This window comes from Rattus rattus, chromosome X (genome assembly GCF_011064425.1).
Source record: "Rattus rattus isolate New Zealand chromosome X, Rrattus_CSIRO_v1, whole genome shotgun sequence".
Classification (NCBI taxonomy): domain Eukaryota; kingdom Metazoa; phylum Chordata; class Mammalia; order Rodentia; family Muridae; genus Rattus; species Rattus rattus.
This window is the reverse complement of record NC_046172.1, coordinates 101,749,526-101,769,972: the sequence shown is the minus strand read 5'-3', so window position 1 is coordinate 101,769,972 and position 20,447 is coordinate 101,749,526. Positions and strand designations below refer to the sequence as shown.

Here is a 20,447-nt window from a genome sequence, read left to right as displayed (position 1 = left end):
TCCCAATTACCTTGCTGTGCTAGTGTCTCAGCCATCTCTCTTGGTTGTTTACCAATCTTGACATGTGATTTTATTTTTCAGATTGATACAGACATTTATAAGATTGTGGTGACTTGTGTTACATTAGACATGGGGAGAGTGGATAGAGAGAGAGAGAGAGAGAGAGAGAGAGAGAGAGAGAGAGAGAGAGAGAGAGAGAGAGAGAGAGATCATTCAGCTGGTTGTTCCAGTGGACCTCCCAGGACATAATATAGGTGAATACAGATAGAAGATTTGATCCTCAGATTGGCAAACCATCAGTGAGGACTGGTGGACCTTTGTAAGATTTAAGAGATTTCCCAATTATAATATAAATATATTAATTTGTATAATTGGCCTACATAGAGTAAATGATTAATAAACAAGAAGTTTCTTGGTAACTATAAAGAGTAAAGAATGGCTGATAACTTGGGATAATATTTCATCTAGGCTGTAAGGGGGGAGTAAGGCAGGAGAATTTGCCCTGCTCCTTCCAGAATGCTTATCACTGCCAAAATCTTGTCTTCTCTACACCATAGACATGTGCTGATATTTTTTAAAAAGATTTATTTATTCATTTATTATATATAAACACACTGTAGCTGTCTTCAGATACACCAGAAGAGGGCATCAGATCCCATTACAGATGGTTGTGAGCCACCATGTGGTTGCTGGGAATTGAACTAGGACCTCTGGAAGAGCAGTCAGTGCTCTTAACCACTGAGCCATCTCTCCAGCCCCTCAGATGCTCTGATATTTTATTTCCTACATCTTTCTTCAAGTTGTATAGCTAAAGTTTTTCTTTTGTTGTGACAATTGTATTTTATATAGCTTGATGTTCATAGTTTTTCCTGGTAGATACAAATGTAAATATTCTCATAAGTTTAGAAATCATTTTTCAAGAAGGTTTCTTAAAAACAAAAGTCTTGCTGGGTGTGGCTGTACATTCCTTTTATCCCAGCACTCAGGCAGGAGGCTCTGTGAGTTTGAGGCTAGTCAAGTCTGCATAGTAAGTGAGATGCTATCTCAGTAAAAGTCTTCAATTATGCTTTGACTTATGATTTCAAATTATCATGTCTCTAATTTCAAGATAGAAACATTCATTTTGATGTCTATTAAAAATGATATATGTCCCACTTGTGCCAAAACCAAACTTTAAACTTTTATTTTTGCTGCTAAAGTAATGTTAGTGGACTAAGACTGTCTGTGTGGAGCTAACAATGAAGACCATGGCACACAGGAACATAGATTGGAGAAGTTAAACTTTATGTTTCCTAGTGTCTAAGATAATTTATCCTTGTACCTAACCACTGTTAACAGTGGGTATAGAGAATACTTTTAAAATATTCAACATCTTTATCTAGGCCTGTATGTTGCCTGCCTGTCCTGAGTTTGAGGCGTCATCTCATCAGTTTTAATAAGGGGTACCATTCTACTTGTGTGGGCCTTTTCAGCTTTTAAACATTAGGCTATGTATGGAAGCCAACTGAGAGATGCTAAACTCTTAGAAAGATAAGCCACATTATGCAGCGTGGTTGAAGGAAACTACCTATATTCCTGAGAGTAATAGAGAGAGCCTGTTACCTTTCAAGCAGTGTGACACTAGTTTTAAGTTTCAAAATTAAATCTCTGTCAAACTTAGTCTACATTCCAGCTATTCTCATGTATAGTTGGCTTTTACTCATCTTAGGTCAGTTGATCTCAATAGGTATCTATACTATATAGTATGACATAAAGGAGAAAATACACAAAAAGCTCTTGTAATTGAAGGCCTTCTAGTATAGTGGGTATAGAAATTTTCTTGAAGCAAAATTAGGCAGTGGTGGTTGCCCCAAGACCAATTTATAAAGTCAGTGTTAATTATAATACTTTTACAATTCTAGTCATTAGAATTTTGCAAATTTGTGTTAGGCATGGTGGCTCTTAGCACTTCGGAGGCAGAGACAGGTAGATCTGAGTTTGAGGCCAGTCCTTCTACATAGTGAATCCAGGCTAGTCAGGGCTACAGAGTGAGACCATCTCAAAAAAATTTACAGATTACATATAAACTAACTATAAAAGAATCCCTTATATTGTATTCAGTATGAAGTTTTTAAAAAATCCAAATGTGGGACTAGAAAGATAGCTCAGTGGTTAAGAGCACAGGGTGCTATTGCAGAGGACTGGAGTAAAGTTCCCAGAAACTACATGGTGGCTCACAACTGTCTGTAAATGGTTCTAGGGCATCTAGAAGATCCTCCATGGGTAGCTGGCATATGTGGTGCAAAGAAATACATGCACACAAAAGACCTATACACACAATAGATGGAAAACAATTATTTTTAACCCATATGCCTTGGAGTTGTAACATTCACCATTCCAAGTTAGATGGTTGTCCCACATTCAGTGGCTTAAAGCTTGAGTAATCAGTCCAATTTTAGCAGATTCATATTTTGAAGTTGTTAGTAGCTATCCTACTCCGGGTAGTTGAGGTTGAACCCAAGACTTTGTATGTGTTAATAAGCAAGTGCTCTCACACTGGGCTGTATCTAGTTTTTTTTTTTTTTTTTCCCGGAGCTGGGGACCGAACCCAGGACCTTGTGCTACCACTGAGCCAAATCCCCAACCCTCTAGTTTCTTTTTAAGACAAGGTCTCACTAAATTACCTAAGCCTTGAACTCACTATATAACCCAACAGTCTTGAACCTATGGTCTTCCTGCTTCAGCCTCCCAAGAAAGGAATACGGGCTGGCTGCACCAAGCCTGGCTCATATTCGTCTCTTCTCTCTTTTGTTGAAAAGCACTATCAATTTTAAACAAAACCAGATGGATTTATCTCATGGGTAGTCAAGAACATGTCCAAATTGAGGGATTTGATATTCCTCAAATACAGATCAGATGATATTTATGGAATAATAATTCTATAGATACAAGTTGCCCATCTATACTCATTATAACTGAGGATACACTATTCTTAGGTATAGTGCTTCAGAAGAAAATAAAAATAGCAATTTACTAATTTGCAGACGTATTTCATTCTTTTTGTTGGTCATGGTAACATAAACACAGCGATCATGTAAACAAAGTGTGGTAAGCATTTTAATTTTGTTTATCTAGGTTGCTTAATACTGAGAACATCTCTGTCAGTGTTCTTTAGGAAACTCAAAATGATTCCAGCTTCTAAAGGAGTATCTACTAAAGCTGATTTGTAATGAAAGAAAGAGTGAAAACATAAATCCCATGTCAATATATCTATTACTTCTGAGGTCTTGAGCATCCAGAAAGTTGCTTTAAGAGTAGGCCATTAAAATATTTTGTGGAAACTGTAAAGCATATATATTAAATCTGCTCAATCATATTAGCCCATCAAAAATTGGATCAAGTAACTACTTGTAATAATATCATAATCTTATAGCAATTTGGAATGAAGCCATACAGGTCTCTGTAAAGACTGATGCATGTAAATGAATGATACATATTTTTATATTTTATGCTTTCCATCTATTTTTGGTAAACTTTATGGCAAGAAAAGTGAGGTTTACCAACTAAAACATTAGTTGTTTAGTATTGTTTTCAAACCAGTGAATTCCTAGTAAAGGACAACAATGACACTAGATCAGAGGTGAATGAACAAAACAAGACGGTCAATTTCAAATTCAACATTAGAATTAGGACATTGAGTGTAGTGGTACATGCCTGATGGCAGATGGAGACCTAAGTAGGACTGTCAGTGATTCAAAGCCAGCCCTGCTACTTAAGGAGACCTGTGTGAAAAATGCCTGTATAATTGCCTATAATTCCAGTACTCAGAAGGCAGACGGAGGCAGGTTATGGCTTGGAAACCAGCTTATTCTACGTTATCTATAAAGCTAACCTTATCATAGAATGGATTAAGGAAGAAACTCTCAGGAATTTCTTCTGATATGTTTATTATGAACAGTTTATTAATCCCAGATGAATGTGAGTTCTAGGCTAGCCTGGACTACATAGGTGCTATTTCCAACAATAAAACTCTGAAACAAAAGTCACAGGGTGGGGGGTATTAACATATCTGCTTTAGAGTTACAATTGAAGAACACTAAATTTTATCCTTGAATACTTGGGGAAATAAAAGACAAAGTACTAAAAAATTGTTTCCCTTAAAATCCTAGTTAGAATGGCATGCCTCTCTACTAATGTTCAATTATAGTCACATAGATTGTTTTTGTTAGTGTGTGAAATGCAGCAAATACAAGTAGTAATGAGACGCAATGCCTCAAATGGATTAAAAAAAACCAACTTGATTAGAAGATGTGTTAACCATCAGAAGTAGTTAACTAAAAATAGAAGTATAGGCATTGCTTTTATGTGGAAGACTAGTTCAAGGGCTTATGATGTTTAGCAGACTTATTTTTAAAAATCGTATATGTATGAGTGTTTTGCCAGCATGGATATGTACCGCCTATGTGCCTGGTGCCCAGACAGGTCAGGTCCAATTCCCTGCAATTGGAATTAAGCTCTTTGTGATTAACCATGTGGGTTCAAGAACAAACTCTGGTTCTTTACAAGAGCAACAATTGCTTTCAACCATTAAGCCATGTCTCTAACCCATTGCACATATCTTACTATCAACATGTATTACATTGGTTTTTCTTTAGGCAAAAACAGAAAGAAAAATCCATCAAACAGTCCAAACAGTTTCAGGATTCCTCTTTTCCCACTTGAAGAAAGGTCTTGCTATGTGTATAGTCCAAGCTGCCCTGAACTCCTGATCCTCCTGCCTTAGCCCCTTGAGTACCTGAATTACCAGTGTGTACTACTATGCCAAGCTTTTCAAATAGTTTAATTCCAGTCAGAGTGAATGGGGGAAAATAAATGATAGCGCACAATAAATTATTTACTCCATTCAAGTATTCTTGGAATTCTACCATAGGAGAAACATCTAGATTTACAAGATACAAAGCTGCACCTTTTCCTATTAATCTTTAATCATACAGCTTGTCAGTGATAATTATAATTAATTTCTTGTACTGTAATTAGTAACTTCTGGCTTATACAAGCATGTAAGCAAAGAACTTGCTTTTCAGCAATATTGGTAGGAATTAAGGTGGTGTTTGGAGAAACTGCCATTTTAACATAAGCCTTAAACAAATTCAGTTTCCTTGTTCATCAAATGAAACCTACTATGACGGTTAAGATCTGGCAGCCCTTTATTTTTTTTTTTACCAATTTCTGTCTTGAAAGTGGGTATTTCCTCTTGTCCCCAAGATTGAGATTGCCTTAGCTGATGCCCACAGACCTGGAAACTTGCAATCCAGTAAGATGATTTTATGATGCAACTGCATGCTTGTTGGGCAGTGTACGCTAATAGTCCTTGAGTCCTTAGAAAACTTTTCCCTGGTGTTAAGAATCAAACCTACGATCTCAACCAGGGCCTCACCCATGGTAGGCAAACACTTTGTTTCAGATTCATTCTTAGCCCCTAGGGACTGGAGGTGGTAGGGCTGCTTTAAGCCTAGGCTAGCCTTGGTTTCATAAACCTCTTGCTTGCAGAATTCAGGATAAGAGCCTGGAGGCACCTTGCCCAGCCTGACTTGTAAAAAATGTGTTTGTTTAATTGGGCTTACTTATTCTTTAAGGCTTAAATCTTCTGTTTGCATATTGACATTCTAAAGTTGGTCATGATGTGAAACATCTTCTATGTATAATGGTTTTCACTCATTCAATTGGTACTTCAGGGACTTGGGAAGATGGGCACTTGCTGTCAAGGCTGACAATCAGAGTTCAGTCCCCAAGACCCACATGATGGAAGAAGGAAAATGACTCTAGTCTTTGACTACCCCATGTGCACACTAAATAAGTAAATGTAAAAATAAAAATGTTTTGGAAATTATATTTTATTAAAATTTAATTTTTAAAGCACAAATTCACTTCACTTAGTGTATCTGACCTTAATTGGTAAGGGTGAGGAGTATTTTGTCCTGTACCTTCTGGGCAGCTTTCTTAAAGTTAACCTACTGAGAATTAGGGCACAATACATGATTATGTTCTTCCCTTTCTTCCCTCCATTTCCCTTTCAATGAAGCCTCTTCAAAGAAGCTTAGGCTTAAGTTACTGTGGGACTTAACTCTGTGTAGTAAGAAGTGTGACCTTCAATTTCTCAATCTCTGGCCTCCACATCCTAAGTTCTGAGACTGTAGGTGTGCACTACTAGGACAAGTTCTAATGCAGTGCTGGGGAACAAACTCTGGGCTTCCTGCATACTAAGCAGGCACTATACTAATTAAGCTACATCCCAGTTCCTAAAGGTTTTTTTTTTAATTTGCTGGTATAAGCATTTAGACAAAATTCAACTTAAAGAAAATGGTTTTACTTAAATATATTTGATTACATATTTTTTTTTCTTTTTTTCGGAGCTGAGGACCGAACCCAGGTACTTGCGCTTACTAGGCAAGCGCTCTACCACTGAGCTAAATCCCCAACCCCTTGAATACATATTTAAAATAGCTTCATTTAGTCTAATAGCTATAGCCAACATATCTACTAAGTAGCTTTTTTCAGATATTGCCTTATTGTTTTATAAACAGTACAAGACAAAATATATTAAAAATTTAGGTACTTATATTGTACTTATGTTGTATTTCATAAGGTTAAAGATATATATATATATATATATATATATATATATATATGAAGGAATTCACAAAATACTCTGCTTTCTTGCTCCTGAATGAGGTCTGAGGAGAGGCCCATGGCTTTAGTGGGCTTTTCCTGGTGTCACAGCATCCTCTCCCAAGTACCAGCCTCTTAAAAGCATTTACAAAGAGGGAGGAGTCTCATTTATGCAGGATTTTCTCCAGTCTGAACAGAGACCTCTTGATTAAGGTGTAAGAAATAAGAACCATGTCAATTAAAGCAATTTAGGTTTCAGTAGTATCTAATTTACTGCAAAAGAGAAACATAATCTAAGCTTATGTTTTTAAAGGTAATTGATGGCTTACTGCTAGGAATACTTGTTTAAAAACTCAGGCAAAGCTATTTTATACAGATTAATTATACAGATATTATCTTAAAACCATTAGTTTCCCTGTTGGTTTGAATATGTAATAGTAGCTGTTACTCATATCAGCAGCTCAATATTTTTACCATCAAGATATTTAATGCAGGGGATGGAGAGGTAGCTTAGTGGTCAAGAGCACTCACGGGGTTGGGGATTTAGCTCAGTGGTTAGAGCGCTTGCCTAGGAAGCGCAAGGCCCTGGGTTCGGTCCCCAGGTCCGAAAAAAAGAAAAAAGAAAAAGAAAAAAAAAAGAGCACTCACTAGTCTTCCAAAGGTCTTGAGTTCAATTCCCAGCACCCACATGGCAACTCACAACTGTTGGATACCATCTTCTGGTGTGTACAAGTACATGCAAACAAAGAACTCATGTACATAAAATATTTAAATAAATAAAAAGGTATTTAATGCAAAGGATTGGTACATAATTATTTATAGTACTAAAAGTGTCCAAATACGAGAAAAAGGGGAAATAGCATTCCCCTAGGTGTTCACTATACCCAAGTTCTTCTTACATATTTTCATTAATCTTTATGATTCCATGCAGGCAGCTTTTGAGTTTGATGTTTATAAATGAGGACACTAATGCTCTGAGAATATTTAAATTGCCCAAAGATACATAGCTAGTAAACAGCAGAAATGGAATTTGAACCTAAGTCTATCCAACTGCAAAGCCTGTTCTGCAGAAAACTTTCCCATAACATTTCATAACATGTTAATCTCGGCCCACAGTTGAATCACTGGGTCATGAGAGTGTGCATTGGTAATTTTCTGTTTCACAGTAGGCTAACAGTGAGTAGGATTTGTTTGAAGTACATGGGCACACAGTCGTTTATGCTGCTGAAGGGATGCTCTTTTCCTCTTCAATAGATATTCTAGGAGAATCCTTTCAAATGAGCTCAGTTCTGAGAGTTGAGCTATTCCTAGTTGTCAGTCACCTTGAAACCAGGTGATTTATGGCATTTATGGTAGTTTAGAGGTTATAGCATCTAAGAGGCTTTTGCTGGGTCCCTTTAAAAAGATCCAAGGGAATAGCTAGTTACTTGGGAATAATTCCAACACTCAGGAGGCCACCACCTCTCCTCCTCCAGAGTGTGTAGGATCTCTCTGAGGCTAGCTCAAGCTATTCACTACTGTCTTAAAAAATGGTAACTAGAGAAGCATGCAACCTGCAAGGGCAGGCCTAACAATTGCTTTGAGGATAGCTGGGAGCAAATATTAATTGTGATTAAAGTTAATGTGTAGTTTGGGCTCATTGATATATGGGGAAAAGTTGAGATGTCTACTTAATGTTTTTTGCTACAAATAAAATGATTTTATTTTGAAGGGGATGGCCCTAGGATTGAACTCATGCAAGGTAGTAGCTTACTAAAAGGTTCCAGTTTCCAGTTTTGTGTTTTGTTTTGTTTTTTTTTTGAGACAGGGTTTCTCTGCATAATATCACCTGGCTGTCCTGGTCTTACTTTGTAGACTGGGCTGGCTTCGAACTCCACTTGCCTCTGCCTCCTTCATGCTGGCAGTAAAGCTGTGCGCCACCATTGCCAACTTCAAGTTTCCATTTCCCTCAACACAACTCCAAACAGGACTTTTGGATGTTTTCTCCCATTCACATTTAAACCTGTCTGGCACATTTCTGTAACTGTTTAGCCCTCTGTTATGCAGTATGGTAATCACTACCCATATGTGCTACTGAGCACTGGAAATGTGGTAAATGAATTGTCATGTGCTATAACTGTCAAACACACACTGCATTTCAAAGAATGCTAACTAATTACTCTTGTGGATTACATGGTGAAATGACAGTACTTTAGATACTTTGAGTTAAGTACAATAATACTGAAAGGTAACGTTCCCTATGTCTTTTTGCTCTTTAATGTGGTTACTAAAAAATTTAAACTGTATATAGCGGTGCTCGTGTTTAATATATAGACAGCAATGAAGCCTCCTCCCATGTACTTTAGAGAAATAAAGGAAGAAAAATGATCAGTACCAGTTGACCAGTCTACTTGTCCTCTTTTCCTTCTGTGTTGACAGTACTCATTTATTTAGTATTTTGTGTACCTACATGTTTCTTATCAGATCCAATAATTTTTTAAAAAAAATATATTTTACATGTATAGGTGTTTTGCCTGAATGCATGTCCATGCACCACGTGCCTAGTGCCTGCAGAGGCCAGGAGAAGACATTTGATCCCTTGGAACTGGAGTTACAGAAGTTTACTCCATGTTGGGAACTGAACCTGGGTTCAGCTCCTTTGCAAGAGCTGTCAGTAGTCTTAACCACTGACACTTCTTCTGCCCTGATCCAGGAATAAAACAAAACAAATGCCAAAACTTTAAGTCCTGCTCTTTCTGCCAGAACTTTTGCCAATGAAATAATGCAATGGCATAAATAATGTTGCTATTCTTGTGTGGAATCACTAAAAACATTCCAAAGACATGGATATTATGTCAATTTAAAGAAATAGCATCTCTCAAAATCCAGGATTTTTTAAGGCAAAAGGACTACCATATTCTAATTTTGTGTGAATTTCTAGGAAGATGAACAAATACCTATTTACCTCCTATAGGGCACCAACTACTGACCAAAGAAAAGATTTCATCCACATCTAGCTTGGTGAACCAATGAGCTTAATGGGGATTTATATAATTATTTATAGAAGCATGGGCAATTTTATGTCTGGTTAAACTACTGACTGCTTATTCTCTAGGAAGGGTAGGGACTCCTCAACTCTTAATGGCCTATCTATCCTTGGTTGTTAAGGGGTGTCCTCTTTGAGCTCCATTCTCAGCAACTGTTAACTGCCATCTTCTGGGATAGTTGAGGTCCAAGTCTCTTTCAGCAACTATTAACTGCCTATCTCTCTTTGAGAGTATGGTCCTCCTGAGTCCACACTCAATAACTGTCAACTACCTATATATTCTCAGGGAAGAGTGGGGCCTTGTGAGCTGTGCCCAGTAAGCAACTATTAATTACCATATCTTTAGGAATACATAGGATGTTATGAGTCCCTCTCCTTATGATAGAATTAATGGATTAAATCTTGCAAATCTTGTCTGGGACTTCTGAGGATAATCACATCTGCTAAGAGTTCAAGGTGGGGTTGGGGATTTAGCTCAGTGGTAGAGCGCTTGCGTAGCAAGCGCAAGGCCCTGGGTTCGGTCCCCAGCTCTGAAAAAAAAGAAAAAAAAAAAAAAAAGAGTTCAAGGTGGGTGGTGGTGGCTGGAGAGATGGCTCAGTGATTAAGGGCACTGACTGACTTTCAGAGGTCCTGAGTTCAATTCCCAGCAACCACATGGTGGCTCACAACCATCTGTAATGGGATCTGATGCCCTCTTCTGGTGTGTCTGAAGACAGGTACAGTGTACTCACATACATACATATAATAAATAAAATCTTAAAAAAAAGAACCTTTAGCCAGTAAGCCATCTTGCTAGTCCACGATTATCGATTTTTTTTTTTGAAAAAGGGTTTCACTACATAGTATAAGGTTTAACTTGAGATCTTCCTACCTCATCCCTTCAGCTGGGATTATAGGTGTGAACTAATAAACCCTGATACAATGATTAATTTTAAAACCTGGAAGAATTATTTTTAGGAAATTAGGTTAACTCTTAAGAACTGTTCCCCATAGGGGTTGGGGGGATTTAGCTCAGTGGTAGAGCGCTTGCCTATGGCAAGCAAAAGGCCCTGGTTCCCCCAGCTCGAAAAAAAAAAAAAAAAAAGAAAAAGAAGAACTGTTCCCATGCTAAAGGAAAACTCATTTCTGCTAGAGACTATGCAGGGTTAAGGAAGTCTAAAGGGAGGGGGGGGAGGTATAACAACAGAGTAGGTTGGGGGATGACAAAAATATCCCACATTTTTCTCCTGTCATCAAAGCAGGGGGCATTTGAGGGAAGAAGGAAAAAGAATAGGTAGCATGAGGAAGTATACTAGGAGGGTGAGTATGAGCAAAGTACAATGATACATTCCCATTATTTTACACTCAACAAAAATTCCAGGCAAGGTGGCTCCTGCCTATAATTTCAACACTTAGAGGAGTTTGGGGCAGGACAATTCCCTTGAGTTTCATGTCATCTAAAGAAAGCCTGTGTTTAAAAATGAAACAACAGTTTACAAAACAAACAATGCTGGTGAGTAGATGGTTGCGCTGGTAAAGGTGTTTGCTGCTACACCTGAAGACCAGAGCATGATCCCAGGAACTCATGTGGTAGAAAGAGAGAACTGGCTCTTTTAAGTTTCCTCTGACCTCCACACAAGTGCTGTGGAAAGTACCTGTGCATCCATTCACACAAAATAAATGTGATAAACACATTACAACTCTACAAAGTGGCTGGAGAGACGGCTTAGAGTTTAAGAGCATGTACTGTTCTTTTAGAGAACCAGGAACAGCATTCCCAGCACACACATCCAGTGGCTCACAACTGCCTGGAACTCCAGACTAGATACCCTTTTCTGGTCCCCAAAGGCACCTGCTCTCACTTGCACATAACCACTCATGCATTCATTGAATGCACTGAATTTTGCACCCAAAGAACACTTAATGGAAGAAGCAGAAATGAATGACAGCACATCACTAGATTCTGTTGTTTACAATTTTTCTAATGTAGGTATGTTCTGCTTTAAGAAAATCTAATGGAATTAGTTAAATGAACTCCAGAAAACTCTTTGTCTCATAAGCCAGATTTGATACACAATAACATTTCTGCTACATCAAAAAAGAAAAGCCAAGGAGTATAATTTTTTTTATTGTTGACATGTTTTCATTTTGAGGAGGATGAAGCTCATGTAAGGAAATGGCCTGGGGTTTGCTAAAGCTAGGCTACAGTGTCTTCTTAAGCAGAAAAAGACAAATTCAACTTTTAGAAGACATTTACATCTTAGTTGTGGCTGAATGAGGTGTCTCAATTGTGGGTGGTTGTTTAAAGTGGTGGATCTATTCTGTTGTTATTAGCCATATGATTAACATGGCTACTCACGTTCATGATTAATTTGCATTGGACCTCTACTTTTCCTCACCTCACTCCCAAATCTCAGTGTGCTCAGGGTTAGTGTCTAGCTACTAAATGTGGATTTTCCACGTGCAGTCACCTGACATGTAAAAAAGTGTATCTGTATCTAAAACCACAGTATTACAATTTTTGTTAGTTAATTTTTATCTACAAGCCTGGATATACATTATTTCAAAAAAGGGAACATACTATTGGAGACGTTTTATAATCCAATACCATGTGTAAAAACTTAATCGAACATGAATTTGATTTTTTTTTTTCGGAGCTGAGGACCGAACCCAGGGCTTTGCGCTTGCCAGGCAAGCCCTCTACCACTGAGTTAAATCCCCAACCCCACGAATTTGATTTAAATGCCCACATTTACCTTGTTATTTATTGACTGACAAGTCAAAAGGATGCATTCTAACATTTTTGCAACATGGCTACTTTCTGTAGCCCTGCCTGTCTATCCCAGAGCTCACTACCTAGACAAGGTCACACACAGAGTGATATCCCTGCTTCTGCCTCCTGAGTGACAGGGCCTGGCAATTCCAGTAACATTTAAATATACTGGTACTGGCAAGGTGACGCAACAAAAATAGAAATAATGTGTGTGCAGGCGACTGTGGAGGCCAGAAGGTGTTGAATCCCTGAGTTAAAGGAAGTTGTCAACTACTCAATATGGGTAGTAGGAACTGAACTTGGGTCCTCAAATCCACGGGAAGTGCTCTTAAATACTGAGACAATTTTCTGGTCCCTAAAATAGAAAATTTTAAAGAAAGCCAGATAAATGGCTTAGTAGGTAAAGGCGCTTGTTGTGAAACTTGACAATAGAAATTTGATCTCCAGGTTCCACATCGTGGAAGGAGAAAACTAACTCCCACAAGATGCCCTCTGACCTCTACATGTGCACTTTGGCTTGCATAGCACCCCACCCCTCAATAAAATAAATGTAATAAAAATAAGAAAACATTAGTGTTAGGAATAATGAGTCATAGAGTTTTTTTAATCACTATACTTACACAGAACATGACATGATCTGTAAATTGCACCTGCAACCACATAATATGGTGCTTATTAAATAGGATTTATGATTCCTTGAAATAAATAATCCTTCAGCTTAAGCAAAATCCCAAGGAAGAAGGTCAGAGAGTATTTAAAACAAAGGCTTGACATACTACCTTGAGGATCAATAATCTGAAACACAATGCTTTCCTGAGGAAATGCACACTGGTTTGCTAAATCTGAAGGAGATATTAGAGTCACAAGACCAAGTACAAGGAATACTATATCTAAGAAGTCTCAAATTTATGAGCGCAGATTATAGGACAGGACAGAACCAAGCATAGTACACATTTAGGAGGGCAGGAATAGCTGTAGTCACAAGGCAGGCATTTTAGGTAGTCACTTGAAATTAAGCAGATGATATGGTAATCCAACATGGATGGTGAGGTTAACCATTAACCATCCATAAATGGAAACCAAAGCAAATCAGTTATGTGTGATACAATCATGATTCTGGGGAAAATCTCAGAATTTTCTAAAGTTACCAAAACCAAAACAACAACAACCTCCACATTTAGGTTAGGTGTTTATTCATCCAGATGAGCAAAACCAAGGTTTTCAAAGGTGATGTGCACAGAACTCACTGTCCAGTAGACATGAATACATCATATATTTAATCCAAGCTACAGCTCAGACCTCAAGGGGGAAAACCAGTTAAATGACTTTTTTTATAGTTACATTCCAAATGTCTGACCTGAATGCTGAAATACAGAGTTACTGAAAACTGTAAATGCTAAAGAATGCTACTTAATTAACTTTCAGAAATATTGCCTAATCTATATAAATAACTGCATGACCTCTCAAAAAAACAACTGACATCTTAACAGTGTTAATGAATACTTTAATTGCTTGGTTGTATATTTTGGGAGAGCAAATCCATTGGCATTGGTGTGCCTTAAAGAGTACAAATCTGCATCAGAAGTAAGGGAAACAACTGGGCGCAGTGGCATTAACACTAGCACTCAGGAGGCTAAGGAGAACTGCCAGTTCTAGGCCAGCGTGAACTAAACAGTGAGACCCTGCTCCTACCTTTCTCAAGCACCTAGGCTCCCTCAGAAATTAAAGGAAACACAGGGCTATAAGTACTCTTTAATCACAAATTCCCTGGAGATCTCATTTGTATATCTTAGAAAGCTAAAATGACATATGTTTTTTTTTTCCCTCGGAGGTAAGGACCAAACCCAGGGCCTTGCGCTTGCTAGGCAAGCACTCTACCACTGAGCTAAATCCCCAACCCCAATACACAGGTATAAAACCAATAAGCAAAGATACACCACAGATTTTAATGTCTATAATTTAGTCTTTATCACATAAATATAGTATTTATAAATATGTATTTGAAAAATTGTTATTCTTAAAACATTTATTTTTAATACATTTAAATTTTCACAAATGATGCAAGGCTAAAACAGCATTCCATTTGACAATGTACAAGTAGACTTCAATGTGTGATTATACCAGTGTAACCAGATAAGAAAAAGAAACATACTACTGTGTTAGATTTGTTATCAATTAAAAATAATACCATGTCTTAATATAGTTACTAAAAGCATGCTCTTGCTTCTGTCAGTCATTCTCAGAACCATTCGGAGGTAAGAAAACCAATGCATCATTGAAAACATGTCCAAATGCCCTAAGCCGGTACACCCCATACATCATCACATGCATCTGATTAGGAGTCAGTCCATTGAAAGTAACAGCCATATCAGAGCAACATCCTTCTACTACCTGGTTTGGTTGGTTAGTCATTGCCTCTTTAATGAAAAGCCCAACAGATTTGGTATTAAACACATCTTTTCCATCGGCGTCTTCTGCATTTTCTGCAAATACTCCAGCATATTTCAGGCAGACTGCTAGCTGCTTATCTTCAGATATCTTCCAAATCATTCCTCCTTGTTCAGGACACTTTTCAGGAACACTGAGAAGGCCATTGAGTCTTTTCATTGATTCTATGCTTAAGACAATTCCTCCATCCACACTCACATATTCAAGGTCTCCAGATTTTACAGTGTGACCTAGATAGAAAGGTTGTGATGGATCCTTTCTTAACAAAAAATATTTGAGATTTTCAATAACAGCGAAAGTAGTGGGGCGTGCAAGGAAGAACCAGTTGTATTGATCCTTGTATTTATCATAAGCATATTTGTAAGCTTTCCTCATCATCAACCACATATCATTTGTGTCCATATTAATTGACTCAAACACTTTAACATTTTCAGAACTGAAGAATTCTGCTTTGTCGCAGTGTTTGGTCCAAGTCTCCTTCACTGCAGCCCAAAGACTCACATCTTTAGGTCTTACAAGAACTATACAGTATACCTGGAAACTCTTACTGAGCTCCATGCGTTCAGTCTCTGAAATTTTCAAGATATCATCTTTGTTAGGGGCTTGCAGATGGTGATGTTCGTGGTGGTGCACTCTGTTTCCAATCCTAACGTGGCCTAGCATAGTGATCAAGGCACAGAAGATGCTTCCAAGCATCACACCCTTCAAAAATGAACTGCTTTCTGAAAGCATGTTTCCTGCAAAGAAAAAGACTTTTCAAATACATAGTCTAATCATTTCACTTATACACTTACATTTGTTCTCAATGTTTAAAAACCAAAGGGCCACATGCTTGAAAGCAGGTGAAAAGCATACTGTGACAAGGACTTTCAGTATCCTTCCACTAGTATTGGGTCACCATTAGGTAGAAACTGCAAGATTATAGAAACTTATTCACGGAGTGGAATTTGCACTGTGTGTGTGTGGGGGGGGAGGGGATGGAGAGAGAGGGAGAGAGAAACAGAGAGGGAGAGAGAGAGAGACAAGAGACAGAGACAGACAGAAAGACAGAGACAGAGAGACAGAGACAGAGAGGAGAGGAGTAATTTTGTACATCATTTAACCAAGTGGCAAGTCAAAGCATTAGCCTAGAAACTAAGTGATAAACATTGTTTTTCCATTATTCTCTAAAAATTTTGTATGACAAACTTGCACTGTTAGTATTTCTGGCTATTATAGAAGAGTTTTAGATCAAGACCTTTAAGTTGAACAGATACTCAATTTAAACTCAAATTTCTCTTTTCTTTCTTCGTTTTCTTTCTTCCTTTCTTTCTTCCTTTTTTCTTTCTTTCTCTCTCTTTTCTTTTCTTTTCTTTCTTTCTTTCTTTCCACTTTGTTTTTTCGAGACATGGTTTCTTTGTGTAGCCCTGGCTGTCCTGGAACTCACTCTGTAGACCAGCTGGTCTTGAACTGAGAGATCCACCTGCCTCTGCCTCCTGAGTGCTGGGAATAAAGGTTTCCCGCCGCCACACCTCAGCTACAGCCACAACTTCTGCGCCGCCGGTGCCATCACTGTCACCACCAGCACTGCCACCACCAGCACCACCACCCACCTATTATTTCTCCTCCTCCACCACCACCACCACCGCCACCACCACCACCATCACCACCTCCACCACCTCCTCCTCCTCCTCCTCCTCCTCCTCCTCCTCCACCACCACCACCACCACCACCACCACCACCACCACTACCACTACCACCACCACGTCTCAAATTTATTTCAACCTACTGCTTGATTTAACTGAACCTCAGGTTAATGTCCTGAGGTATTTTAAGCAATTTAAAACACATTTCTTTGCCAAGCAACCAGAGCTTCCAGGGACTAAGCCACTACCTAAAGACTATACATGGACTGACCCTGGACTCTGACCTCATAGGTAGCAATGAATATCCTAGTAAGAGCACCAGTGGAAGGGGAAGCCCTGGGTCCTGCTAAGACTGAACCCCAGTGAACTAGACTGTCGGGGAGGGGGCAATGGGGAGGGAGGTGGGGAGGGAACACCATAAGGAAGGGGGAGGAAGGATGTTTGCCTGAAACCGGAAAGGAATAACACTCAAATGTATATAAGAAATACTCAAGTTAATAAAAAAAAATAAAATAAAAAAAAAAAAACACATTTCTTGTGGTTAGTATCTTATGTTATAATTAACTCTGCCTCTAAGACTAAATGTCTTACTACATAGTTTATCAACTATTGATATAATAAAAGTCCACAATGGAAAGTTGTTTGGAGAAAGAAGTCAATACAGGCATATTTGAGGAACATTTGTGACTATTTTTATCTCTTCAAAAGATACTTAATTCCTTGAGAAAGTAAAAAAGGGTGGAGGGGGAACCTCCTGTGTTTTAATTTCAATTAGAAACTGGAAGGAAAGCCAATTAAAAAATAAACCAGCTGGAAAATGTTATGGTTTACTTTTTTGCTCGTCAAGCCTGATGCTTCCCAGTTTCCTCTGCAACTCCTCAAAGTTCCACTGTGCTCCTTCTACTTCTACTTTGTCTGTTATGGTTGAAAAGAACCTTAGAAGCTACCTGAGGTAATTTTTCTCCTTTAAAGAATACGCCCAGTTATGTGTCAATTAAAGGAATGGGACTGGAAAGATGCTTCAGTGGATATGAGGGCTTGAGGAGCCGAGTTCCAGACCCAGTGCCCATATAAAAAGCTGGGCAAGGCAACCCCCAGCACCACGGGGTTGGAGACAGGGGACTATTGAAGCGGTTGGCCTTCAGCATATTTCCTGGTTCAGGAATAAAGGGGAGAGTGATAGAGCAGGCTACTTAAAGTCTACCCTTATCTGATTCTAATGCTCAATGCGGTGACACCCTCTAGTGACACACACACACACACACACACACACACACACACACACACACACACACACACACACACACACACATTTCTTTTAAATGGAGAAATGGAGGACCATAAAGGTTAAATAACTGACCTAAAGTCAGGGGTAGAAGGGACCTATAAGTGAGAAATGTGGATCTAGTAAACATAAATGATGCTTGCACCAAAGTTTGCTATAATGCTACAAGGATACTACACTGATAATTCTTGTGTTCTCTGTCTCTGTCTCTCTCTGTCTCTCTCTCTCTCTGAGATAGGGTCTCACTATGGAGCTCCAGCTAGTCTTGAACCTGTGATCCCTTCATTTACCTATGTGCTGGCATTACTTGTATGTGGCACCACTTCTGGCTCCTATTGTTTTCTTATAAAAGAAATGAACTTCGACTTCTACCACAAAGACAGCTGTCTGCAGGACAGGTGCAATTTCTCTGAGTGTTTGGGGAAGCGGGTGGGGAAAGGCAAGATAGTAGTTTCCCTGTGTAATCCAGAGAACTTGGTCAATAAACAGTTGTCATAGGAAAGGAGAAACAACAGAAAAGCTATGCTTCCAAACAGTATTGTAACATTCACCTTTATATTAGTTGTCATAATTGCAGTTCTTATCACATGATTATTATTTCTGGCCAATACACAACAATCCAGACAAATCCCTTACTGATTTTGTGTCAAAATTTTCCTGAACTTTTCCTCCTAACGTCAAAAATACTATTAAAACTCAGAACATCTACATACAAATTCTAAACAAAATATTTTGTACAAATTATCTTAACGGTTTTTCTTTTTCGGCTGAGGAACAAGAGAAAAATCTAACACCAACAATCCGCATGATAGGATATTTTGTACAGAGTAGGGAACTTAAACTGAACACACAAGAGAAAATGGAAAGTATATTTTTGAAACAAACTTTTTTAGAAGGAGAAAGTGGATGGAGATCAAAATGGAGACTGGGTACCAGTCTGGATTTAAGTGTCCCCACTGAAGGGCCAAGGGAGAATCTCTAGGAAGGCTACTTTTCCCCACTCCTGCTGGGTCCTCCTGCCGCACCTGCCAAGGCATTCCCTAGTGGAGCATGCTGGGAATGCGCTAAGACCCAGCCTAGGGCCCCAGGCTAGGGCCCAGGCCTTCCCAAGGGAGTGAGAGAAACAGTTGCTCTGGGTTGTGCTTGAAGTGGGGGCCGAGGTTTTGGCACTCACCGCATCTAGAATGGCTCCAGGGCAGGAAAGCGCTGCCTTACGCCGCTTTCCTCTCACGTCCACGGCCCACTCGGTTACGCTCTGGACCAGGCTGCTCTAGACGCAGGCGGTATCCTCTCGTTGGTTTCATTAATGACGAGCAACACAGGAAGCTGACGCCAGTGGGGGCGGGCGGGGGCGGGGCAGGAGCTGGGTACCGGGGTGAGGAACAGGCTCCGCGAGAAGCCAAAAGGGCCCGCTCGGCGCCGAATTCAGACCTGACAAAACCGGCACGCTCAGCTGTACCCAATGGAATGCCCCGAGGGGCGTGCGTGTGTTAGGCCCGCCCACGCGCGCTTTCTAGTTCTCCCTACGGGGCGTGGAAATTGCCAGAGTCTGAAAGAGCTGGTTCCTACCTGACGTAGGTTTCTCGATCTTTCTCTAACCTACTCCAATACGTTGCTACCCTTGTGGTGACAAGAGGGTGTCCCTCCCAGTATTCCTGACCTGGAACCAAAATGAAAGTCATTGAAATTGTCATTGCATTGGGCAGCAAGAATTGGTTGTAGTTACAAGGGTGGTAGGTTTGAAGCCACAGCCTTGTATTGATCTAATCTTTAGTCAAGTCCTTTGATACCCCGGAGAAGTGGCTTCATTTACACGCTGCCTGTGTTCCTTTGTTGTGTTTGGAAAATATCACAGTAGTACCTATCTCACAGGTTATCAGTTAGTGTACATAACTCCCCTAGCAAAAGGTGAAGTGTAAAGTAAACATTTAGTAAATGTTGGTTCTGTGTATTCCACCCTGTATTACTAGCACATAGTGCCAGTATGCAATAGACAAATATTTGTGGAGTTAATAAATGTTAGAAATACAGGTGGAGAACCAGGCCCAGTACAGGATAAGTGTTGCTTTCAAAGGACTACCCAATAAATTAAAGGCAGAGCTGAGTGTACACTGCAGGTCTAATTAGGACTACAGAACCCCGCAATAAATGTTTAGTCTCTTGAAGTGCTCTTTTGTAGCTGGTGCTGTTCAGTCACACTTGTAATGTCATCATCACTAGGGAGGCCAAGGCAAAAGGAAATGTTCTGTCACTAGATTTAGTTCAGGTAACACTGAGAAGTGACTTGGGCCTGAATTCCTGAAGACACATACATTTGAATGGTGACTGGCAATGCCTTAAGTACAATGAAAAGTTCAAGAAGTCTTGTAATGGGTTGGGGATTTAGCTCAGTGGTAGAGCGCTTGCCTAGCAAGCACAAGGCCCTGGGTTTGGTCCCCTGCTCCGGAAAAAAAAAAAAAAAAAAAGAAGTCTTGTAATGACATTTAGATTCCAGGAAATTATTATTCTGGCAGTAGGATCTTAATCTGGGGGCCATGTTCTTGACAAACCTTGCACTTCCTTGGGTGGGGCATGTTTGTGTTTGAGCTAAATACAGTCCACAGTGTTCAGTGCTGTTTTTGCTAGGTGAAGACAAGTTGAGTGCACGTATTCTACAACGGGCCT

The 20,447-nt window shown here is 39.3% G+C and overlaps 1 protein-coding gene across 2 annotated transcripts; it reads right to left on the bottom strand.

Moving 5' to 3' along the window:
* Positions 1-13,912: 13,912 nt before the first annotated feature.
* On the bottom strand, positions 13,913-19,139 carry C1galt1c1 (C1GALT1 specific chaperone 1). 2 transcript variants are annotated; one of them, XM_032890087.1, is made up of 2 exons: positions 18,891-19,111; positions 13,913-15,610 (listed from the first exon to the last, which is right to left on the bottom strand). In XM_032890087.1, exon 2 carries the CDS (start codon positions 15,603-15,605, stop codon positions 14,655-14,657), a length of 951 nt encoding a protein of 316 aa, XP_032745978.1. In that variant the 5' UTR covers positions 15,606-15,610; positions 18,891-19,111; the 3' UTR covers positions 13,913-14,654. The 2 variants fall into 2 exon arrangements, with proteins under 2 accessions (XP_032745978.1, XP_032745977.1); XM_032890086.1 differs by having other exon boundaries at positions 14,351-15,610; positions 18,958-19,139.
* Between the last annotated feature and the right edge of the window lie 1,308 nt (positions 19,140-20,447).

What these genes read in the sequence shown, in the direction of transcription:
- C1galt1c1 (XM_032890086.1), bottom strand. Translation starts at nt 15,605, where the DNA reads ATGCTTTCAGAAAGCAGTTCATTTTTGAAGGGTGTGATGCTTGGAAGC.